The sequence below is a fragment of the Ornithodoros turicata genome, chromosome 4 (genome assembly GCF_037126465.1).
Source record: "Ornithodoros turicata isolate Travis chromosome 4, ASM3712646v1, whole genome shotgun sequence".
NCBI classification, from domain to species: Eukaryota; Metazoa; Arthropoda; class Arachnida; order Ixodida; family Argasidae; genus Ornithodoros; species Ornithodoros turicata.
In genome coordinates this window covers 28,478,647-28,504,582 of record NC_088204.1, presented here as the reverse complement: position 1 = coordinate 28,504,582, position 25,936 = coordinate 28,478,647, and the positions used below count along the sequence as shown (strand labels likewise).

Here is a 25,936-nt window from a genome sequence, read left to right as displayed (position 1 = left end):
TACATGGTACACTGCCGGCAGACATGTACAAGATACTCAGAAATGTATTTAAGATAAGGTAATAAATACTAACGTTAGAATGTAATGAAGATAAATACATGAAAATTAACGTAATTAAGATAGAGTACAAAATACTTCAAAAAGTATTTGAAATGCAATTAAGATACTATTTATCCTTGAACGCAAAAAGTCACCGGTCACTGGTCAATGCGGCAAGTCGCCGCTATGTGACATGAATCACCTAAAGCCCGCGCACTACGCTAGCCGCCATAGCCGTCATAGGAGTTGTGATAGGAGTCATCTAAACATAAGTCCCAAAAAGATGACAAAGAGATACCACATAACTCCACTAAGTATATGTGACCCAGAACAAAGCAAACTTCTAGCAAGTGCCTGCTCGGCGAAGTCAGAATTCGGCGTCACCGCGTCAGGGCACACAAAATAGAACCCTCTACTGGCCAAGGACTAGTACACACGGGGCAATTGATATCTAAATGGGAACTTCCAAGAAGGGCCAATGTCCGGGTCAAGTCCGAGGGACTTCGAGGAAGTTTTCACTGAACAAGCAAGATAATGGAAAGACGAGACAAAAAGTTTGAGAGGGAGATCAAAAATATGTAATTAGAGTATTGAGTAGAAAATACCATAAAATGTATTTTAAATAGAGTACAAATCAGGGTGTCGAACCGCAAAAAATACGGGTTCGGTTCGGGTTCGGGTTCGCGTTGTTTTGATTTCGTTCCGGTTCAGTTCCGGTTCGGCCACACCAGAAATCGAACCGGTTCGCAAACCGGTTCGCAGCCCCGAACCGGTTCGCGAACCGGTTCAACGCTTCCGTTTTATATTTTCCATAAAACTGCTTTTATCAGGAAATGCGTGGCTAATAGCTTACTGCTGTTGTCTGCATTGACGTCTCTAGCGGTGAGGTAGCCCTTTAGCGAGAGAAATGAGAAATGGATGAACACTTATTACAACTAGAGTTCACGCTGTTGAAGCGGTGTAGTCCTGCTACTTTCTGTTCCCAAAATCTCTTTTTTCACACGCACAGTGCCAGCAAGATACACTTGAAGGAAGCCTAATAAGATGGACAGCGTAACATAGACGACAGTACATGCCGGCACACTGCCTTCGCAATCGCCTTCGTGAATCGATCTGAAACCGTACTGAAGCATGTCGAAAATAAGCCTGCCAGCCTTACTCTGTCCGAGCTCACAGCAGTGTACTAGTTAATCCACAACACAACGGCAATGTGTCACGACACAGCTGCGCTACCAATAAGCAGAACCACATTTACTTTTCAAACCACGACCAATCAAACAGTCACCGTTCTGCGTACGCTCCTTCTCCACTTCTCATGTTTCTGACTTGTTTAATTTGCACTGCTCACGTGTAAAGGGAAATCTTGGGCGCTTATTTGATCACATATTCGTCCTGTAGAGCTATATAACTGGCCTACTCCATTCGTGTTTCATTCGTCCGCGTGGCACCTCGTCTCTGAAGAGTGCCCCACGCCGCACCGCGTGCGTGGGGCGCTAGCCGCGGCGCTCACAAGGGCAACTGCGCTTCAACATGTTAAAAAGACGCTGAAAGTATACTTACTATACGTCGTCGTCTGACTGCTAGGTGAACATTTCTGAAATCCATAGGCGCGTGATGATGATACCAATGTGTCTTCGTTCGGGGATAGAGAGGAACTCTTATGCTGACTTCTTTTATGTCCGAACCGTTTTGTTGCGAACCGGTTACCGCTATTATTTTTTACGGTTCTGCTCCGGTTCGGGTTCAACAGTGTCATGAAAATTTCGGTTCGGGTTCGGTTCCGGCAAAAATAACGGTTCGGGTACGGTTTTCGGTTCGGGTTCGGGTTCGGTTCGACACCCTGGTACAAATACACAAAACAAAAAGTATTGAGTAGAGTACCAAAATACCGCAAATTGTATTTAAAATACAGTATTTTAAATACAATACTCCAAATACGTACAAGTCTGACCGCCGGTTACCCTTTATTGTCACCATCAGTCGTAATATAGCTGCTGGTGCACAGGTTCAGGAACAAGATGCATAACAGAGCACCTCGCTACACAAATGCAAAGATCTTCACATTGTTATACGGCCTGACGTGGTGAAAGACAGGAGGAAACACACAATTTACCAGGCTGTGTCTAAGGGCCAGTTCTCACTTGGCGACGCCCGACGCGGCGTCGTGAGCGGGCGGCGGATGTAGAGGAGCATTTCCGCCGCCCCGTCAGCGCGCACGATTTTCATGTTCCCACCACAATGGCGTTCCGCCGTCCAAAGCAGACGAAAAACCAGGAGGCGTGGCCTTTCTGTGTCACCTAATTGGTTGCCAGCTGTCGTTCTCGGGAGCTCTCGTGAAAGAAGTTCGGCATGGTAGTTTTTTTTTTTTTTTTCTCAACGTCTCTCCTCTCCCGACTCCGGAAATGCGCTTCTATTTCCACCGCCCGCTCACGACGCCGCGTCGGGCATCGCCAAGTGAGAACTGGCCCTTAGACACCAACAGAAATTGCAAACTTCCAAGTTTACAACAGATTCTCAGTTGATGCCAATGGCGCTTGGTCGTATTTGACGATGAGAGCATTATAGTTATTGTTGCGGTTTCGAAGTCCTCGAAACCTCACGTCGCGTAGCGTATTGCACAAAACGTTTTGCAAGCTAGTCATGTACGTGGAGTTGTGTGCATAACTTCGCACACATTTATGCTTTTGTTTTGTTTGTTATATCGCTATTTTGATTTATTTATTTTCGTTGTTAATATTTGTGCCCATATTAATTGCGCCTATTAGTACAACTAATTTATGATCACAGGGATCTGGCACAATCCATCATTGGTCTAAAGTGAAACCTGGCTGCAATGGTGCAAAAGTCCATTTGCACTCAACTTCAATCACATTGCTGCAAACTGGAATTTCGTCAAGCCCACTTGCCACTCTAATGGAACCACTTCAATCTCCAAAGCTTAGTGGATCCTGCCCAACTAGAACTTGGTTCGAACAAGTTGGACACCACCTGGCAGTCAAGTGGAAATGCTTCACCCGAACTGGAAGCAGTTTGTTCCACTAGAAGCCACTTTGGTACACAATTGGGTCCACTTAAGACCCCAGTTCAAATTTCCAGCTGGGAGGCGTCTTCATACTTCTTGCATTTGCATTGAATCAGCCTCTGCAATTACCTTTCCTTCTTTGTTTTTCTTCTTCTTCTAATTATTGAGCGTAGTTTTTGTCATCATTTGAATGTGTCTTTTGACATTTTGCTGGTACTTTGTCTCATAACATTCAGGTTTAGATGAGAATACTGCAGAATTTAAGTTACAGCATATATTTTATCGCAGATGCAGCTGGATAAAAAAACAATCTAAACAGATAATGCATGTGCTAAAATCGATCAAAATAATAGAGAAAGAAAACCAGAAGGTTACTATGGCAAGAGTGGACCCCTCTCCCATGACATCTCAGAAGGGGAAGCTGTCCTTGACATCTTAAGTGGATTAATCGACCATTGTGGGAACAAAGTGGTACCTGTGAGGCTCCAGCTGGAACTTATGGAACCGTCAGAGCCCAGAGTGGTACCAACGATTTCACCAAAGTGGAACAATGCCAATCCACTTGGAAATTCAGCTGGGACCACCCACATTCAACTGGAACCAGCCTAAATTCAAACTGGGAGTAGATTTACACGTAAAATGAATCCCACTTGTGTGGCGACATGCTGCACGTGGTGCAGGGTAGGGATGCGGATAATTTCGCCCACCTGGGGTTCTTTTGACGTGCGCCGGAAATCTCCGACACACGCTGCTGGAAACAATATTTACCTCAACCACATTGCCACCGTCCTGGAACCATTCCGGGACCAGTCCAGATTTTCGCCTCGGGGTGGTAACATTTTACCATGGCCATAATAATGAATATGATTATATTCATGATTTCGTAATATACTGTAAACTTTTTCACACCTTTAAAGGTGTGCGCTATGAACATTCAACCTGGTTGCGTAACATTGCATCTCCAGAATGATATTTTGCAAAATTTGGAAAGCATTACTAAAGATCAAGTGTCAGTGCAAATCTTGCTTTCATTATGTCTTGGATATCGTAGGTACGAGCTAATGCATATATGCATCGCTATCGATAATCGAGCACGCGCAAGTGTCTACAATACTGTTGAACAATGTTGAGATGTTGCAAGACTGAATTTTTGGAGGACAGACAACACTCGAGTAAAGAAAATTTGTGCGAAACCGTGCTCCATTATGATGTTACCAAAATTACACCTAAAAAGGCGTGCGCCATGCACGTTGTTACACCTTTAAAGGTGTGAAAAGATTTAGAGTGTACCCTTTATTTTATTTGAAGTTCGCTCTCTCTCTCTAAGCCTCGCCCTCCCATTTTCTTTCAGCTCCCCAGTCAAAGCTACAGATGCAAACTTCTTCGGTAAGAGCATTCCCTCTACTGTGATTCTAGCGATTTGAGGCACACTCCCCTTTCCCTAGTTTCTGTCTAACTCTAATCGAGACTTCCTCTGAAATGGGGAACTACTCCATTTGTTTGCGTCTAATCATGAACGTTCCTAAGTTCCTAAACTTCTATTTGACTCATATGTCTCCGTTGTAGCGCAAGAAACTGCTCACAAAGTTTGAAGGGTCGTGCCCTATAGACGCATATTTGGCCGAAACATAACATGCCGAGCCAGGTTCAGCAATTTTGCCCGCGATATGTTTCTGAAAGCGGAATACTTTGTTCCAGTACGAGCGTGTACATATTGCGACATTCCCAGGGTTAACACAAGTGTGCACGTTGTTATAGGCCAGCCTAGTTGAAATTGTGGAATGAAAGCGTAATGAATCTTGCATTATATAATATTATGCATTATAATATATAATCTATGCATTGTACTAGTAGTATGCGATAGTGCAGCAGGACCATGGTGACTAGTTAGCCCATAGCAATGGGTCCTTGGCTTCGTCTGCGACGGTCACTTGCGACACGTTACCGATCGTCGCGCACTATCAATCACCACGCACCCCGCGAGCCGACCCTTGAACGCAATGCCGATGTACACTTCCAATTTGTTATACTTTATGTTTATACTTCTTATTACTGAGAGTTAATTAATTCATCCAATGGATGTAACACACAAGGCACATGCGGAATCTGGCCACGATAACTATTTCCCCATTAAAGCCACCAAGATCGCTCAGAATTCAAAAAAAAATTTTCCCTCCGATTTTTAACACGGACCTTAGTTATTCACTTAAGGGCAAACTTTCTTGACATGTTTGGATACAGGCACTCTCTCAGTGTGCAGTAACGTCCAATATGTTCACATCAACCGAAATCTGAGGAATTTTAGTCACAGTGAGGAAACAGTGAGGCCTAACCGCTTTCATTTAATAAAGGCCCACAAAAAATAAAACAAGCATGCCTTGAATTTTCGTTCTGGATCCATCGCTGACGCAAGGCGTAATGCCAACTGGGAGATGCAAGTGATTGTGGTAGGTGTGCCTGCAGATTACATCACCTGATATGATAGGAGGGGGATTTTTACGTTCCATAACCTCTACATAACTACATATAACGACGACATCTGACTGCCTTCTTTAGATATGCAACTCCTGACGTGAGGAAATCTACTATATCTGCTGTTACACAGATCATTTCTTTCTTACTTCAAAACTTCCTCCCAGCAGCCGTTCCAATGTACATGTGCAGACATTTTTTGCAACACATGCAGATCCTGCTCACTAAGGTTCTAAGGTTGGGTAGTTGGTTAATGACACGGAAGGATCACAACAATGCAACCGCATACTCTCGAGTTTTTAAGGGCAGCTTTTGCTGTCTATGATGTCTAGATTGCACAGTTCTGGCACCAGAGATTCTTGAAGGTTTTGTTGCTCTATCTTGACAGCCCACACTGAGGGGACCATGATGGATTTTGGCGTATATGTGTAACAAGATCACAAAGCACTTGGCCTGACCCGGGAATACGTATCGGCCGCATGTGCCAACTTCATAAGGCGAAATATCGGCAACCTACGGGCACTCTGTTACTCCCGGAACACACAGGTGATACTTTGCGAAGCTTATGAGAAAGGGGGAAGGAGTTCCAACCTTTTTTCTCGAGCCTTTCTTTTGCCAACTAACCAAAGCACACGCATGGCTGCAGCCTGACAGGGAAGGAAAGGTGTGCAAAGTGTCATTAATCTCCTTGAGAGGACCGGCCTTCAGGAGCAGGCGACTGAGAAGTTGGACACAGGAAAGAGGATCGCGCTTCATACCACCACTGCATACCACCCAGCCGCAAATGGATTTCCAGAAAGAGCGATTAGATATATTAAACAATACTTTGTAGTCTACCCTGCTACGAAGGTGGGTGGAAATGCGCCCTCGAGAGTGCAGTAAAACATCACAATAGGTCCCATACGAGTCTCTTAGTTGCAGCCCACATTTTGTTGCCTTCCAAACAGTCCCACATTTCCAAGCTCATCAGCAAATGGGGTTAGCCGGCTGTCTTGACCTCAAAGAACACCTCAAATGCTCAGAAGAGCTAGCAAGGTACCAGAAGATCATGAAGAGCATGAAGCGCAGCTCTTTCAAGCGTTACACCGTCCCATGTCCTGGACATTCGGGAAGGAGACAAAGTAGTTGCTTGACGAGTACCTCGGGCTACCTTTGGCGGACCCTACACCGTCGTGAAGTTAATCGAACAAGGAGGTACGTGCCTCAATGCTCTGAGTTACCGGGGGCCACAGGGTACCGCTTTAAAGGGACTGTCCTGAGCTATCATGCAAAGTTTGCGGGCGTTGTTATACAAGTTCTCGTGTTTCCTGGAGCCACCATGCAAAAGCTTTCCTTTGGATTCGGCCCTGGGAATTGTTTATTGAATTTTGAACTTTGGACACTACCCCCGATTGAAAGCCGCACTCCGATCACTGGTGACGTCACCGGTGTCGAGTTCCGGTGTCTGCTCCGCCGTGCCTCGGACGCCTGTCGCCTGTCTAGCAGTCACCAGTGGCTTTTCGTACTTTCGATATTTCAATACGTGCCGCCTTTCTGCTAATTCGACGTTGCTGAACGTGTTTGTGGCAATGGGAGGACACAGGTTCACTGCAAGAACAACAAAAAGCACACAACAGGAGTATCATTTTTCGGTTTTCCGAAGTGCCAGCGTCGACAACTATGGATAGCAAAGGTTCGTCGCCTCGGATGGCAGTACTACGAATCAAAGCGACCTCTGTTCCGTGGACTTTACCGCGGATTGCTTCGAAGAGTCTGACAGACCTCGGCGGGGGCTCGGCATATCTCGTCCAGGAAAGACGAAACCACATTTTGAAATCTGACGTGGTCCCTTCGGTTTTCATTGATCCTCTGGTTGGTCTCAACGCATCTTCATCGCATCAGCTTCTTCGAGCTACGATAGGCGTAAGTCCCTAACTTTCCTGATCACCTCAGGTTCACATATTGTTTACTCCACATCTTTGATTGATGCACAGGAACACGGCCACGGTGCAGTGCCAGTTCCTTTTGAAGAGACAAGTCAGTATGGTGAAAAATAATTTTGAGCTTTTTAAAAATTTTTGAAAAATACGTATTGAGCCGCAATATTTGTCATCGGCACATTTCCTGAAACTTGTATCGCGCTCCCTGCCGGAGTGGTACTCATGAGTTTGCCCTATGGTTTGCCGTAGTCAAGATCGTAGGGCAACTGCATGGGCAGTATCGGGGAAATGTGTGCTGTGTTTTCGTAGTTCAGTTGACAGAAGGAAAATGGAAGAAAAATATACAGATGAGACAAAGCCTGCACGCGCTGATGTATTCTGGTTCTTTTTTTAAAAGGTGTATCACAACCCTCCCCACCTGACTCCTAGGAGTCTGGTGTGCATTACACTGCATCTTCAGGTAGTGACAAAGGTGGCACAATTTCTGTTCATACTGCATCATTGGGTCTGAAACTCTGCAAAGACCCGTTGTAAAACCATATTGACTAACTACAACACATTTTGCATTCTGGTCGTCGGATGCAAACTAGTTGTTTATTTTACCCTTGCATGTTTAACAATTTTTACTCCAAACATCAGTTTGGTTAAAAGTCAATCATAATGTAACTATATCTCGGTGTTTGTGTATATGTGGAATATAGCAAGTCATTATGGTCCTGAAAACAGTATTTTGTGCACAGTCAAACTAGTCACTCGCTTTAAAGATGTAAGTTGCTCACTGCAATTCCGTCCCAATCACAGGGCCTCGGCATGCAATGAAAAATGCTGCAACACATACAGATGAGAGACATTTGGAGGAAAGCCCACAGTCAAACAATGGAGACCACCCGCACAAGATGCAACCACTCATACAGTGCCTACAGAGGATCCACCTCGTTTGGTCATAGTGGAGGTCCCTGAGCCATCCGATAGTGTCCAAGCTCTCCCTAGATCATCAACGCTTGCTGTGGAGCCTTCACCTGTTTCCTTGTCAGTTTCATCACCAGGGCATGATGACACAGCCGATATTGTCAGTTTTGAGGAGGAACCCAGGAAATTAAGTGTGCAATATCATGCATATTTTTTCAGTACTGTTCACATTGCACTGAAAAAGCATGGGGTGGTTGGGCTTGTCATACTGAATACAAAACTGTTTTGTGTTACAAAACTAGCGAAGGCTATAGAGTGCCAATCTAGTGGTAAAACATAAATGTGGTTAATTTTATACATCTGTGTATGAGGCCGTACTGATGATTCGCTGCCATCTGATATAGGTCAGAGGCTTCGTGTGATGACCCGTCTTACCAACTTAGCTCGGAGCTTAGCAATGACAGTGATGCAGAGTGAGTGCACAATTTTTTACTCCCCCTGTACATTACCTAACCTTCTGCTAACCAAACAGGCGAATAGATGTGGTAGATACGCGCCATATTGTTGATGAGTTGGATGGTGATGACTAAGTATTACAATACATTGTGGGAGGATGCTCTTTACCTTCGCTGTCTGCTTCATTATCATCTGCAAGAAAGCAGTTAATACTTACATTCCTTTACGGCAGTGGGGTTTTGCCACCTGACTCCCCACTTGCTCTTATTATTACAAATATAGCAGAGATGCTATAACAAACTAGCAAAGGCAGGAAATAATTGTGTGATACATTTCCTGGAGCGTTTTCTTTTTTTTTTGTTCACAGTGTGGGGTTGTATGACTCTTGAAGTTTTGTCATGTCAGTAAGATCAAATATTACTCTCAGGTCTGTAGCGCAGCCTTCACCAGTGCCCGACATGTCCATCGAACTCCTAAGACTATATAGAACTCCTAAAGTGTGCACCGGGTGCTCATCATCACTCACAAACGTGCAGCTCACAACAATGGGAACGCTTGCAATCACTTGTGAGAATGGCCACAGCAACCAGTGGAACAGCCAGCCACTTGTTCATGAGAAACCTGTGGGCAATATTGCAATGTGCCCAGCAATCTTTTCTCTGGTAGCAGCATCACCAAGTTGCTGCGCCTGTTTGACATCATGGGCCTTGCTCATATACACCGGAGCCAGTACTTCCTCTACCGCAAGTGCTATTTATTTCTGGCAATACAAGATGTGAGTTAATGCTGGAAAATTATGTGTACTGAAACAGTCATCAATCATGTGATGGTCATGAGTTCCAGTGTTGACGACCCCAAAATTCAGATTCAAATGTGGCTCTGTGTCATTTGTCGTCGTTGCTCAGCTTACTTGCTATAATAAGAATCCACGCCCATGTTGTGTATGCCAGTTACATCATTTAGTGACTGCGGAATAGCGAGACTAAGCTGCAACATGCACAAAGAATTTTCTTATCTTTTTTTTTTGGTTTGCTGAATATCATTTTAAATATCAGTTTGTGTCTTACTTGTTTCACATGGGTAAAATAGGAATATCTTGCATTGTGCGCTAGCATAAAGGTCATTGAAAAAAATGTTCAAATGCGGAGAAATTAAATATCGCAAGTATGCTGAACAATAATTGTCCTCTCTTCTTATTTGCACAATAAAATGAACAAACCGCACAATACACACCAGCCTTACAACTTACCTACTACGCACTACGTGCTGACGAAGAGGCTTACGACGCATTATCCTGCAATGAGAAAGAACGTAATTATACAGAGCAGATAATGTTAAGAAATCTTCCCTAACTGGTTAAGAACTGGACACTATACACACACGTTGTGATTTAGGATGTCTAGGACAATGTGCTAGACATGTAATGCCTAATTTTGAAGCCACATATGTATTTCATATCCGTTATCCCTTCTTGTAATATTTATATTATTAGTTTTCAGTGCAGATGTTCCAAATCGCTTTATCGCTCCATCCAATTCAAGTCGCTGTAAGGGCTGCCATTGAAAACGTCGTCCTATTACCATTCCCGGAGCAATTTACTATAAGCCTGGCAGTATGTAGCATACTGTGACTATTGGTCAGGCGGTGGAAGAATGAGCGACTCAGAACTCCTATCAATAATTGTAATGTTAAAAATAGCTTTAACTCAAATTTGCAGTCCCGTTTCACGTGGTTACCTTATATTTTGGTCCGGGCTTTGACACCTGTAATGTTTCCCCGAAGAGCCATTAACAACAACAACTTTATTACAAGATGATGACTTCGGAGTTCCATCGCCAGGGACGATACTCTGCCCCATTGCTGGTGGCGATGCGGGGAATGAAATGATGAGCCCCGTCACAATTAGGATCGAAGTCCTATGGTATACAGAAAGAGTATGGTTTGGGAAGGTTGGTAGTGTGGGCAATGGAGAAGAATGTGCTCTAGGGGCCCTATTCTCATCTAAACTAATCGACCTCGATTACTTTACGTCACAAGCTGTAGGGCCGGGCTTCCACGAAATACTCCGCCCTTAAATTCCGCCCATTTCAATTGAAATTTATACCTAGTTTTCCTTCGCAGCCTCTCGGCCCTAATCTCTGACCGTGACCCAACGTCATTTTGACGTAACAGTGACGTAAAAGATTAGTTTCAAAGCTGAAAAGTAATGCAACGAAAGACGGTCGATTACTTTGAGCGGCGATGGGTTTCGTGATGGGTCCGCATGTGCATTTCCGTATATTGTGTTGTATAAAATCTGTATGTGCTCAACACAACAAAGAATTCATATCTATCTCCGTTTTTGTTTAATAATGATAGAAAAGCCCCGCGTAACACAGTTTCTCTGCGCCGATCGCTGGCCTAATGCGTGAAAGTGGCGGGCTTTTCGAAGCGTCGTCAAAGCCGGCGTACAATCAATGTTATTGCAACATAGCGGTGTGCACACAAAAAACTCATCGATCAAGTTCATTGTTTGTTGAGTAAAACTATCAATGCTCATTTGCGGTATCATTACCACCCCCACAGCTTACGAGCAAAAGAAGCATATTGAAATGAGAGTTATCATTTCGCATAGTGAGCACACAAACACACAGACTAATATAAAGAAAAACTCACAAACAAAGTTCAAGATTTAAAGCACGAACCGATTTCTGATAAACGTTTACTGCCTCAGAGTTTGTTGCCTGCCATCAGTGCCATCTCACGGGCACATACCGAACTATAAATGTGAAGTACAATCACGATGTCACACAAACATTGTCGTCTTGCACACCTGTACGTCAAGAAAAATGAGAAACAGCAAAAAGAAGATTACGAGCGTGCTTTTCCGCGCATTTTTCACGAGATTCAGTTTTACGCCGGTTGAGTTTTCTGTTTCCGACACCAAAGAACCGAAGCAACAAGGCAGGGCTGGCAGACCGCAGGTGTGGCCTTCGGATTCTCAGGAGGAAACACCGATAAGGTGGGTCGCTTTCCAAGGTAACAGGTGGGGCCATTGGTTGAAAAAAGGTGTCAACCAGTTTTAATGTTCACACCTTTTTCGATTGTGCACCAATGGCAGAAGAAATTTAAAGTAATCGAGGTCGATTACGAGTAGATACGATAAATTACACTATCTCTGTTCCTTAGTGTTACGAATCACTCAGATTTCAACAGATATAAAAGTGTGCGCAACTGCGCATTGGTTTTGATATCTGAATATGAGTTCGAAGCTTGTGTTGTGAATAATTAAGTGTTCAGATTAACATCTGCAGGAAAAAGAAATTGTTCATGTTCTGCCGAAATGTTCAGAACTTTAAGGTGATAAAAAATCATAGCCAACGTCATGCCTTGTGGGTAACATGAATCGGTTGAATTCATTACAACTGGCAATATAAACGTTTTGATGGTGTACATCTGTGTATCCTTTCTATGGGGAAATGTGCAGAGGCGGGATGCGACGGCTCAGGGGGCGAGCTGCCCGGCGGCAGGAAGGGATCTGGCAGATGTCTATCGGCGGCGGAAAGTTGTCTATCGTTGTCTATCAGTTGTCTAAGGCGATTAATACGTCCCTGCATTGTTTGCATGGAGAGATGCGCGGTGTCGGCTCACGAAAATAATAATGGTGCGCGATATTACACAAAGTATGGTGACATGTTGCACGTGCCGCAGGACGGGACTGCCGATGAATGAGCGGTAGCGCGGGGTGATTCATGGCATGGGGTTATAGGGTTGTGGCTATAGATACCATGATGCAAGTGGCTGTTGCAAGGACGCCAAGTACCTACCACTATGGGCTTACTCACTACCATGTTCCATCTGCACTACCGTATACTACTGACGTATACAAAAAGTCATGCGGTATAGACACTGAAGCAGGCAAGTGGAGGTGCTCTAGGACAAAATAAGCCCAGTAAAAGTAAAACTGTTTTTGTACCTCGTGCACATTTTCCATAATATCGAGAAAATTGCTTCCTGGTATGGTACTAGGTTGGTGCTGTTCTGCCGCAGTAGTTTACGGGTGCCATGTAGATAATGGACTCCAGGTAGGCGGATGAAGAGACATGTGAACCCCGTAGAGGTTCATACCATCGTAGGAGGGCAAAGTTTATCCTCGGACCTGTATCGTTTACGCCGCTTGTTGCCACAGCTGTATCGGGACATCAAGCTACAAATGATGACCAATATCGGAGTTTGTGCGCGCATACGATAAACGACCCGCCAATTACAATGTACGGAAGCCATTTTGCACCGAACAAATGTTAGTCGTTTGTCACGGACGCGTCAACCGTTACAGGCGCACACAGTCTGCGAGTCAAACGCATTTGTTGAATGTAGGATAATGTATGGCATATAGGCCACCACGCGTAACTTCTCAAATCCAGCCTATAAACTGCAACGTGTGATAGAGACAGCAATGTGTGCAACAACAATAAAAGACAAACCTATAGAGACCCAAATAGCACGCACTTCCAACTGTGTTACTACGCACTAGCTGCTTGTCACGTGTCCATCTGTCTTTTGTTCTTGTTGTTGCACTCGTACACCATGAAATTAGAAATGATTCCGGGTGTGTGTAGAAAATAGAAACAATAGTATTCCGGGTGTATGCAGGGTAAGGTGGGGCAAGATGAGACAGGGACAAAACGCGACATTTTTTGCTCCACGCCTCCTGTCTCAGAGACGCGCTGCCCCATGCGCTTGAAACCTTACTCGTAGGTGGCTCTGCTTGTCCGCTTTATTGCACGTGAGAATCGTCCGGATTCGTGTTCGCGTTGAAGATAAAAAAAGTCAGTTACTTCTAAAGATCCGCGAAAAAGGCGCGATTTTCTGTTGTCCTTCCTCTTGTTACCTGTGCACCAGCGTTTCGCAGGCATATTCTGTCAATGTAAGTCCACATCCTATTTCTTTATTCATTCATCTAGATATATGCAAAATATGGGCACTCTTGGTTATCCGCTGTTGAACAGAAAAAATAATGCATCCGATGACATGACTGGCCAATGCGCAACAATTTAATGTAATTCAAATTTAATGTAATTTAGAAACTGATAAGTCAACTATTAGGTGGCTTTACGCTTGCTCCTCAGAGATTTTCTTTTTTGCATTTTCCCTGCAATTATTTTCCTGCAAAATTTCCTGTTTCCTAGGATGTTTCTAGCAAAACAGAATTGCACGCAAAAGCGAGCGACCTGCGACAAAATGGACTGGCGGTGCATTGTTTGCAAAGAACGGTGGAGCAAAATAGTACCGGGTTCTGCGTGGTTTTACTCCACATCATGTGGGCGGCGGGCTCAAGGGGGATGCGTAGAGCCCTACGGGCTTTACTTTGTCTGGTTGGATTGCAAAAACTGATTTGTAGAGTTCATTACCACTGCGTGTGTCATTTCGCCCCACGCGATGTCTCGCCTTGCCCCGAGGGTTGGGGCAAGATGAGAAAATGTTCTTGTTCTTTCCTTATTCTGGACCGGCTACGTCCGTTCTGCATTTAAAGGTCAGAAGCTCTAGACCTCTGAGAATGTGCCCAACGCTCGTTTTTTAAAGACGAAAAATAAAAAAAATCATGTTCAATTGCTATTTTTTTTCTCATCTAGCCCCACCTTACCCCACTCCAGACATTTTTCTAACAAATGCACTAAGGTTCATCACATTTTTAAAGATATCGTTTAACATGTTGTCTCACATATTTCCGCATTCCGGTTTTGACGCCCTGCTTAGAACATAAAATGTTTTCCCTGCAGCCCAAAAGAGCGAATCTCTATGCACCAAGGACAAGTTCATCGTCATTATTACATCGCCGTTCAATTACTATGACTTGGATTCCTCCATTAGTCTCGCCCTGGTTAAAACGTAAGCATGCTGTTTGGAAGGCGTGACATTTATAGCAGCTACGCTGTGATTTAGTCACTGTGCAGGGTTTCGGAAGGAAGAGCTTATTTACTTGTCACAAATGGTTGGCACCAACCAGTAAGTCAGAGCGTATAGCCTATTGATACGGGCTTACTTCGCAGTACTGCTCCCAACGATTTCTTGAAATACCGAATACATTCTGAATGCAGTTATTTGTTGAATGTAGGATCCTTAATGTATGGCATACTCCTAGCTTAGAGGAGCACTAATGTTGCTGTTTGTGGGTCTCATAGGCTACTGGAAGCATGTATATTCTGTGCTCAATGGTCATTGGTTCCAATTTACTCGCACTGAGCGCATGAAGAAGTACAGTTATGCGCTATATTGCCTTGCGCGCCGACTGGTCTGTGGAACGAGGAGACCGTGTGGTGTAAGGGGCAGCGCAGGAACACGACAGCGCTGTGGCACATACAATCGTACAATAGCGCAATTATACGAGTAACACTGCTCTAGCTTCTGGCGCACGTGTCTGCAATCCGACCTGTGTGCATTGCTGCGCTCGCAGGTGGTAGTAGCAGAGATCAAAGGAAGAAGTCACTGAAAAGGTTAGTCAGCTGTAGAACTCGAACCCTTCCTTCTTTCACCATTTATTGGTCTTAGGTACTTGGGGCCTTGTGTGTTTGTTCTTTCTCTTTGTTCCAGCCTCAGAACATCAATTTCCTAGGTGTTCCGTAGTAGCAGAGATATTCCCGGGATTTTCATCTTGGGAGGGGGCGGGGGGTGATGGCAGTGCCTGCGGCTTTTGTGGCATTTTTTGCCTTTCCTTCCGGTATTTTGTGGGTGTTGGAACATTATGGGGCATTAGGCTCTGCGGCGGACGCTAGGACAATCCCTGTGTAGTAGCTCTGGCTGCGGCTACTACAGCATCTCAGGATATGTGTCCAAGCAAGGTGTATATGTAGCGCCTCAGGCACGTGGGAGCTCGTACGACGTTCTTTTGACAGAAAACTGCGTGAAGAGAGCGCTTCCGAAGAACTCAAACGCTACTAAGAGTTAACTGAGCTGGCACTGTATTCAAGCATCCATGCACGATACATTTAGAGCAACATTTTAGCAACTCTTAGGCTCAGCATGGCGGACACGAGGGAGTTCCATGTTAGTTAGTTTATTGTTAGGTTAGTCCAGTCTCGGTGTTTGCAGTTTCCTGTCCCGGCTAGTCTAAGTTCGCCGTTGGGAGCTTCCCGCGCGCGACTATGCATTTTTGAGTGTATTTATCGTGTATTTACAGTAGTTTATTTTGCTACGGGGATCTCAATCACTTGATTTCGATGTACATCTCCAATGTTTTGATTTTACAGGTTGGGCTTTCCAGGCCACCCCTGCCTTGGAATTAGTGTACAAATGAACTCATGCTGCAGAGTGATGAAAAACTTGTATAAGTAAGTGTCTGCACTGCGAACTACCCTTGCTTACCCGTGTGAATGTTGCCTACTTGTTTATTGCCTTAGAGTAGAGCTGGGATCGTAATTTCAACAACTTTTCAAGTGAACGAAATTATTTTTAGTGAGTTACTCATCCGCTGAGTGTCCAGCAAATCTACACGAAGGACGCGAACTATAGTAGTGCCCCGCACGAATGACCTGAATGCCGAGCAAAGCAAAGCGGGACTTGCACCACGGAGCAAATAGTGCCGTTTGTGAAATACACTTGTTATAACAAATGTGCAAGATTGACAGTTTGTCTGAAAGCACACGTGCGCACATTTTTTTTTTTTTTTTGTACACTTTGCTGACGTGTTCTGCCAGAAATTTTGCGCGTTTGCATATTTTCCAAATAAGTACCGGATATGCGTCGTCCCTTTCGTGTCTTCCGTGTGCACTCCTTTTGGTTTTCAGTTACGCCACATCAACTCGCCCAGCTTCATGGTGACAGCCCCCTTTAGTCGGCGTGACTCATTTAGATCACACTTTGTGGGGATTTGTGTATGATTTTGGTTGGCAAGGGTGGCGCGCAGTACTCTCAGGGGCGCAAACCTGTAGTAGAAATCTATTGTAGCTGAAAACTCACGTGACCTCCGGACCTGGACCAATGACTGAGGACTAGCCACCCCATTTTTTTATTTTTTTTATTATGTCGGGAATGACGTAGATGACGTGTCATCCGTTTCTCTCTCAACTCTCTTCCTCTCTGCTCTGCTTCCCGTCTTCTTTTGTTGTTCCTTGTTTTTTTATCTTCCGTTCACTGTATTTTTTTTCTTTTTGTTCGCGTTTGTCGGAATGCAGTGGGAGTTACAGGAATACGACGGAGCATTGGTTGTTTTTGTCACGTGAAGTATTTTATTGTGCGACGTACGGTTATAAAAGCAAGGCGTACACAGCATGACTGCGGTAACGAAAACAACATGACTTTAATATTGCTCCAGAATTTGCTTGAAGAAGCCTGATAATGTGGAAATGCCTCTGGCAAGGACTGGTACTGGGGACTGGAGCTGGCTGCAAGATAAAAATTGGTATCAGATATACAGCTATGCATGTGAAAGTTGCAATGTAAATAGAAAGAATAAAGGTGCTATTGAACGCAAAAAATAACAACGGTGGTAGGGTTGGGAGAAGCTCGCAGCCATGGGGTGTGATGAGGGACCTTAGTAGAAAAAAATATATTTTATTGCGCTACTTCACAATGCTATATTCAAGCCGAATAGCCTGACAAACTTGGCTTTGCCGCTACGTACAGAACAGCTACTAAGTCAACGTAGGACGAAACTTGTCGAGCGAAATCACCGAGAATCAGACTTACAGTAGCGTCATATAATTATACCATAATCCATTAACATTACCATATACCATTAAATTATAACATTTAGATGATACTGTTTGACGAAAAGAAATATAGTTTACCACCATATCTGCAAAGCTACGCTGTCAGTCTCGGTCACAGCGTATTCCGGTCCCGATTTACGGTAGCTGTTAAGCAACTTATTCACAATACACGAAGCGAATGTGGTGTTGTAAGGCATCAAGCAATGACAAATGACTTACCTGTCGGCAGTCGCTGACCGGGTATCGGGTACGAGGCGATCGAAAGCTCGAATAGTTTGAGCAGAAATGTTGCGCAGGCGTCTTCCTTGGTCTGACTGTTCGAGGGCACCCACATGATACAGCTTGCGTTTTTAAACAGGAAAAATCAGAACTCATAGAGCAACGTACCCAACCGCTACACAACACAACACGAGCCGTCCGAAACGGACGCGTATTTACAAACCCTGACCGATAAGCGACCTCGGCGGCGGCGCCAGCTCGGAGAACCCAAAACGTGAGACGGGCGCCTCCGCCCGTCTTGGAAATACGGAGGAAAGATGGCGGCTCGCTAACCAAGCGCACTGTTGAAAAGTTTGACGCGATCGCGGGAGAGATGATGTTGTGCTGCTGTGTGGAGCGTTTTCGCACGTTGAGGTGCATAATGCTGACATTGTTGGTGCTCTATGGAATGTCGAGGAGAAACGCGTCAACTGCGCGAAGAATAACAGCCTGATGGGTTGCACTCGCCGTGGTGGTTGAGCTAGTTGAACAGACAGCCGAAGAGGCCACTTTGGTGGTTTCATTCATTGCCGGTGCTGAGCGTTTCATGTGAACAACGTCAGTTTTCTGTTGTGAGCCTAGCCATAAATGTGTGCATCTGAGGTATACTTTTTACCGGCTGATGGATGACATGAAGTAATCGAATCTTCTCCTTAGCCAAAACAATGCCGGCAACAGACTTGAACATTAGATCACGTGCATGAGATACGTGCACCTCAACAGATGATCACCGTTCTGTTGGAAAATCACAACGTGTATTACATGTGACCGTTAATGTGTACACAGCCCGTCCACAGCTAGCAAAAGGCCTATTCTGATCTAAGCACTGCAAGAAAGATCTTGTGTGTGTGTGTGTGTGTGTGTGTGTGACACCATGAAGACATCACTAGAATAGTGCGAGAATAGAATAGAACAGCTGATCGTGATGAAAAACTGCATATATACTTTTCTGACTACTTTTTATTTCAAGGAAGCTGCAGCATCTGAATTGCTGTGTGATACATCTGTTTCTAAGTGCTGAGCGTCTCGAGCACAGATAAGCACAAGCTTGCTAGTTGGCTAATAGGATCGGCGGAATACATGTTTGGACGGTATTGCTCGAGCAGCCAGGGAATGTCTGTGCGCAAGTGTGTGAAGTAGAGTCTAGTGTGAAGCACTCTTACCTACGTGAGGATTGCTGGACTTATTCTGTGTACGATTCTATCTTTTTTTACATATATAATTCAGGGTTTACGTCACGAGACAACTACAGTCATAAGCGACACCACAGTGGTTGTTCTGTGGATTGTATGATTATGTGTGTATGTCGTGATCGAATTGCAAAAAAGAAGCGTGTGGTTGTTGCAGAAGTGTCCATCGCTAACACGTGGCAGAAATTTGCCTTCTGGACCTAACGGAATCAGTATAGGGCAAGGGCGGATTTAAGGCTCTGGTATGGTGTTGTGTGGGCGGGCGGTCCTAAGAAAACTGGGCACCGCCGCCCACCTAGGAACAACGTTGCATGGAAGGCAAGATGGTGAAAGGCGGCTTGCCAGCCATTGCAACGTTTGTCATATTTTACGCGAGTGAGTGTGAAAGAAATGTTTTTGTGAAACTGTGTGGAGTATTTTCACCTTTTGCAAAGCATAATGCTGGCATTGTTTGTGCTGTTGGAATGTCACATGGTCGCGATATAACGGAAGGGCAAAGGGATTACTTGGAAGGAATGTGGAGAATAACATTTTTCACTTGTGGTGGTCACAGATGTGTACATTTGGTGTATATATTTGCAATTTGATAGATGGCTGTACTTGCTTGAACAAACTCAGTCTGCCTCATTGAACAAATGGAAATATGGTGGCACGATGTATTCAAGCACATGCCACTGTATGATTTTTGAGGGAAAAACAAACTTGGACGTGCCATAGGTGCTCATGGGGTACTGCAAGGTGAAAGTGCATTCGGTTGAGGGACATACGTGGCTGTGCATCGCGTGAATATTATTGCGTGCAGCCCATGTGCATCGTGCACATCCCGCTTGAGATCTGCCTCTGGTGCCTTACTGCTGTTTGCGATGTGTAGTAGAGACGAATTGTATTATTATCATGAATAATGGTAAGCTAATATCATCATCAGGCCACATTCATTTAGCTCAGCTGGTAAACAGACGTCGGGCTAGGATGTCACCTCTGGACGCGCGTGGTTGACAGTCACCGAGAAAATACTGTTGTGCTCACCACGTGATCACGTAGTAATGTCTTAGCTATCCATGAAGTATATTCACTTTCATACCTTGTATGGTAGGACAAATTTACAACCGTGTGATCCCACTCTTTGTGTTTAGCAAAGACAAGCATTTGACAATGCTGCTACCCAGCATTCATAATAGTGTGCAAAATGTGAACAGTGCAAGAAAGACCAATGTTTTCCCAAAACATGGCAAAGTGGGCTTGCATGGACGCCTTCAGCTTATCGAACATTTGTATATGCATTATCAGGCATGCTTGACATCTCAGGGCGGCAGAATTGCAGTTCACGTTCTGTTTGTCAGAATTACAGGACATGAAGCCATTCAGTGAACATCAAAGCAAAACATGAAGGTTGTAAGTGCACGTTGCCATTTACAAGGTGATCTTTCCTGACCATATTTTTTAGCAAGTAAACACTGTGCATTAAAGCCAAGGGACGTTCGTCTGTAGTTCTCCGTCGTTCTAGATATTTCATCAGCGCAGTCACCTCTGCTAGTACAAGTATGCGTTGATCAATCAGTTGGGTCACCTCCATTTCGTTCGTTCAGATTGCTGTCAATGCCCGCTGCAGTCTTCACGGTCAGGTCGGTGCAGTCGTTCAGGGGCGTTCAAATAAATGTTCGGTATATCCTGGTCACGGCACCACTTTGTAGAAGACAGTACAACGAGGTGGGCGTCGTCATCCTCATCAGGAAGGATTTAACAGGTACACAACATCCCGTGAACGTAGGCAGTGCTTCCAAGCTCATATATAACTTACAAATAAAATGTGAATAATTTCCATTGGGTGTCACCAATCGTCGTATCACCAACGAAGTGTTGAACGAAAGAATCTACACAGGCACCTGCGATAGCTGTTTTTCTACACAGTCTGTGATGATGAGTAGGTGTATGCAAGGGAATCTGACACTGTGGAGTGAACATGAGGAAGAAACATTCACATTAACATATTTTAACACTGTGTCTGTATATCTATCTTCTTTCTCACATTCATCCCATGTTGTGTGACAGACAACGTTATGATCACGGCACAGTAACCCCCGTGCAGTATGCATAATCGTTGTAGCTGCGAGAACGGGTTATAGTCTTGTAAAAAGGGGGACGGGTAGCAGCTCGGCCATATCTGAGCGCGCCAGCATCACTATACACATGATTACACAGTTCTTCACTAGCGAAATTGTCTCAATCTCAAGCACTGCATCCAGAAAATAGACAATTGAGCCGGATCACAGCACAGAAATTGGGACCAATGCTCGTGTCTCCTATGGAAAGCTGCCTGAGGCAGTTTATTATATCAAAACGACCGTGTCAACAGTTATACAGCCACAGGGAATGCATGCGTAGTGAGTTGTAAGCAGACCTGTAATTAATTACAAGTAATTGAATTACTGTAATTACTTGCTTTCTGAGTAATTCATTACTTCCAGAATTACATTGGGTTTTATGTAATTATAACTGTAATTGAATTACTTTTACAAGTATCGCATTTTGAATTAGTTTCGGCATTACTTACAATGCTATCTGGGAAGGCCCAATATTTAAAGTTAGGGTCAGTTCCACACCTTTTTTTTTCCTTTCTTTTTTTTCACAGTGATTACCCAAAGACTCAATTCAGATCGGTACATTTTTCGGTGCAAATTTTTTACATTCGAATGTGGAAGTGGCAAAACTCTTGCACCATGGGAAAAGGAGTATGAATTGCGGGTATTGACCCGCACTTCAGGGTCGTTAGGGTGCTTGAAAGATCGTCCTTGTGTGATTGAGGTGTTCATGAAGTACAATGTTGGGTTGTCCAGCAGAGCACCAGTGGAGCGTCTGTTTTCGGTTGATGGTCTTGTTATGACAAGGTGACGTGGCAGCCTTGCAGACAATTACGACTGAATTAAAAAAGGCAAGTTATACCAAAGCTGTTGGTAAGGCACTTGTGCCACCTTTTCGAGTGTATTGCCATAGATTCCCCATTTTGCCACCTCTTTACAGCTGATTGAAAATGCTCAAGGAAGTAGCATTTCCTTTCCCTTTTCCGTAATGGTGACATTGTGCTTCGTTCATAGGAAATGCGACTTGAAGTACCCTACTCACAGTGACACTCGTTACAACGCCAGACATGTGTTGTGTGACTATATGCATCACCTAGACCTGATAATTTACCATAGAACACCATCTGCTGGACATTTACACTAAGAGTAACTAACATGTCTGTAAGCAGCCTCACCTACATAGCGTTTGCTTTGCATAAACAAAGTTTTAAAAAGCTTCTTTAATGGGGGCATCCAACTTTTGACACCACATGCAAAAACTTGAAAGTCTCGCATGTCAAAATGGACTTTGTATGGTGAGTGCGTGTCCCAGTGCTTACAGACACTAATCTGATACATAGAACTTGCTTTTGTTTGTTAGTGTTATAGTTTCTTGTTTGTTCTAAAGTTTGTCAGTGTTCTCAGGAGTAGTGTGTGGTATATAGAATACATTGCATACATGTCATGTAAGTCAAGTTAAAATGCCCACCTTTCCACAAAATTAACATTACAATGTCTATTTGTGCATTAGTAGCTGTCTGTTTACAAAGCATAGCCACTGTTCCATGCTTTTGCTTTGTGTTTGCCTCTCTCTTTGTGTTTAGCTCAATTGATGTTGTGATGCCACACGATAGGTGACAGACAATATGTAAGCATTTGATGATTTGAATATCTCCTGGGTGGTAGCACCATGCAGTGTACCTTGGGATCCTTGTTTAGTGTCTGCACAAGCCAAGGAAAATCAGAGGTACACTGCATTGCCCTGCCTGCCTGTCATCTATTATGACTGAGGAAGAGAGCTCTCAGATGTGGCATCCAACAATGTACCCGACAAGTTTGAAGTATACTCCGCTGACGTGTGCTAGCTGCAACAAATACAAAGGAAAATGAAATATGGAAAAAATTATATCAATAACTTCAAAGAAACTATACTGCAATAGTTAGACCTAGGAGAGGAAGGCACATTTTTGGACTCGCAACAAGAAACACACAAACGAAACAGTTCAGGAAACACACTAGAGTAAAATTCTATTCAGGATGATGCTGTGGTTGTTTTAGGGATCTTTGTGGCTATTATGTGTGGACAAAATCAAACTATGCATATTTGATAATTCAAGTGATTAAGTTACCAAGAAACTTTGGTGCCATACGTGATAAAAGCGAGTTTTCAGATTCGTTGTATGCTACCATGCAGGGAAGGATAACGGACATATTTTGGTTACCGTTTCCATTTTCGTTACTTCTATATTTTCGTTTCCGTTATCCGTTCCTGGTACCGGCCTTTCAATTTCGTTTCCGTTACTGTTTCGGGTAATGGAACGGTTACAGAGCTGCGGGAGGATAGCCCTTCCGGCTCTCTCAGCACCCTGGTTTGCCCAAGTGCTGCTTCGATGTCACGCGTACGCTCTACACAAATAATTTCACGTCGTTGGGATGCGCACATCTTGCAAGATAGAAAAGAAATATAGGAACATGTCTTCAGCCTTCAGTCACTCGGAGTCCAGCAACTCCAGATGGGCATAACCTTCATCCAATGTCGCATTTATAGCGGATGCTCTCAGTAGCAAATAATAGTGCCATGGCCACGGTGAAAAAGAAAAAAATACAAAATCAGTAACTAAAAATCGTAGGCTGTCACCATCGTGCTATGGTGGAGTATAGCCATGTGTTGATGTCATGGAGTTATCAGGACTGGGACAAGGTAAGTGACGGATGCACCCTCGAGATCCCTTATTGTGCCTTCTTTCGATGCTCTCGTGTACTATGTAGAGCATTACAGGGAATGGAGTCATCAAAATACAAAAACAAAAAAAATGAAAAGTCACTCAACTTCCATCGCACAACAGGAATAGCCCAAATTCAATACTGGACGATAAATTCGTTTCCGTTTCCAGTAATGGAGTACCGTGGTATGCGTTTCTGTTATCATTACCATCTCCAATTTCCATTAACGGTACCCTTCCCAGCTACCATGTACCAGCGAACGTACAGGCGAGCTCGTTGTGTGTCTGTTGGTTTCCTGTTTTTGCCCAAGCTCAGGCTTCTTATCACCATCGACATGCAAATTACTATGTTTGGCAAGTGGTCGCTGAAAGTACCAGTCTTTGAACCAGTGTTTTGAGGATGCCTGCTACACTGTGGCTCTATGGTCTTGCATCAGGGACGCTGCTGTCCTCTTGATTGGAATGTTTCGTGATTCTCAGACTTGAGTATATGTCTATGAAGAGGTATCACAGTGAAGAATGGAGGTTGGTCATGCGCTCTGTATTGCCACTCAGTGTATATATATTACTGTGCAAATAAAGGTTACTAGCTCACTACGTCAGGTGGTGTGGTCTGTTTCTGGGATCTGCTCATCACCCCCGGACCCACCATCAAAAATGAGGAACCAGTTGTAAATGGAATGATGTAGTAACGGCAGGTGATGGAACACCTCTCATTTGCCCTTAAGAAACACAACATTGAAGTCTGGAGTGGCAGCACTAAGGTACCGTCAACACTGCTGTTCTCTTTTGCAGCTTTATTGTTATGAGCCAGCCTGACTTTCAGTAGCAGATTCTCTCAACTTTACATAGATCATGTCAGGTCACAGGTCAGGATTTTCACACATAGGATTCAGAAAGCAGGGAGGTGCAGGTTTATTGAAAAAAAAAAAGGAAAAGTGTCTACGGGATTGCCAGCACTTGGCAGGTTTGCAGTTATATATAATTGTTGTTTCACTTAAGAGTGAGCCAAATTTTTCCTTTCAAATTTTTTTAAATTAATTGAGATAATTAGGCCAATTAAGGATGCACAGTGATAAACAGCAGCTGGCACTGAACATCAGCATTTCCCATTATTAGCCCAACTATCCTAATTCAACTTGAAAAAAATTGAAAGAAAAAATTTGGATCACTCTTAAGTGAAATATGCTGTATGTTTTTGTTCTGAATACACAGCATCAGGTATCTTGGGGTTGGTGGCACTCAGCCAAGGAGGAGAATTCCATCATGTAGCTGCACTTACATTGCATGAAATATTAACATTGCCTCAATTAGATGTTAATAGTTAACAAAACAGTTCATAGCTCATTACTGCAGATGATTGACTAAGTGTCATATTTAAATATCCTTAGCTCATAGTGGACAAGCTAGAAGTCGCACACCTTATTTTTTTATTTTTTATTTAACTATAATGCCAACCAACTGAGGTCGGCAAAGGCATGAATGTACATACATCATTCAACGTACAACAACATTTCACTAAGTCGTATATGTAGCATGTAATCTATCACAAAAAGACTGCGACGACTGGGCACATACAACACTGTTTGGAAGAGCATTCCATTCAATAGCGGTGCGGTGAACGAAAGAATACTGGTAACAATTCACCCTCGGTCGAAAAGTGTCTACATGCCGGCAATGGCGAATTCTGCTCTGTTGAGTGGAACTCAGCGAAAACAAATTTCGATAATCAATTTTCAATTCGCCAGCTAAAATCTGAAAAAACATCATCAGTCTATGCAATTTCCGACGGTGTGCCAACGGCTCAATACTAACCTGTTTGTATAGAGCAGTAACAGATGATCGCATATCGTATGAGCCGCAGATAAAGCGAAGGGCGAGCCTTTGCACGCGTTCCAACTTCCTAATATTGGACACTGTGTAAGGGTCCCAGACCACGTCAGCATACACAAGGATAGGGCGGACGAGTGATTGGTACGCTGCTAATTTTGTCGTACGGATACTGTGTCGCATGAAGCGTGTAAGGTACCAGAGACGCTTACTTGCTCTTCTCGTGATGTGATTCACATGGTTATTCCAACGCAGGTCTAAAGGTATTATAACTCCGAGATACTTGTAAGTATCGACAACACGGAGTGGCACGTTATTTAGCGAATAGGGGTAAGAAAGGGGGCAGCGTTTGTGTGTAATTGTCATTTGAACAC

General features: G+C 44.0%; 1 protein-coding gene across 4 annotated transcripts in view; it reads left to right on the top strand.

The window, feature by feature from the left end:
• Positions 1-25,936, top strand: part of LOC135392883 (uncharacterized) — a 100,694-nt gene that overhangs the window by 41,607 nt on the left and 33,151 nt on the right. For 3 of the 4 annotated variants that reach the window (XM_064623548.1, XM_064623549.1, XM_064623551.1), the window contains exons 6-8: positions 4,413-4,447; positions 14,577-14,685; positions 16,044-16,124. The exons of the other annotated variant lie outside the window; for it this stretch is intronic. In XM_064623548.1, the coding sequence (XP_064479618.1) occupies positions 4,413-4,447; positions 14,577-14,685; positions 16,044-16,124 (225 nt within the window). The remainder of the gene's footprint in view (positions 1-4,412; positions 4,448-14,576; positions 14,686-16,043; positions 16,125-25,936) is intronic. 4 annotated transcript variants of the gene reach the window in all.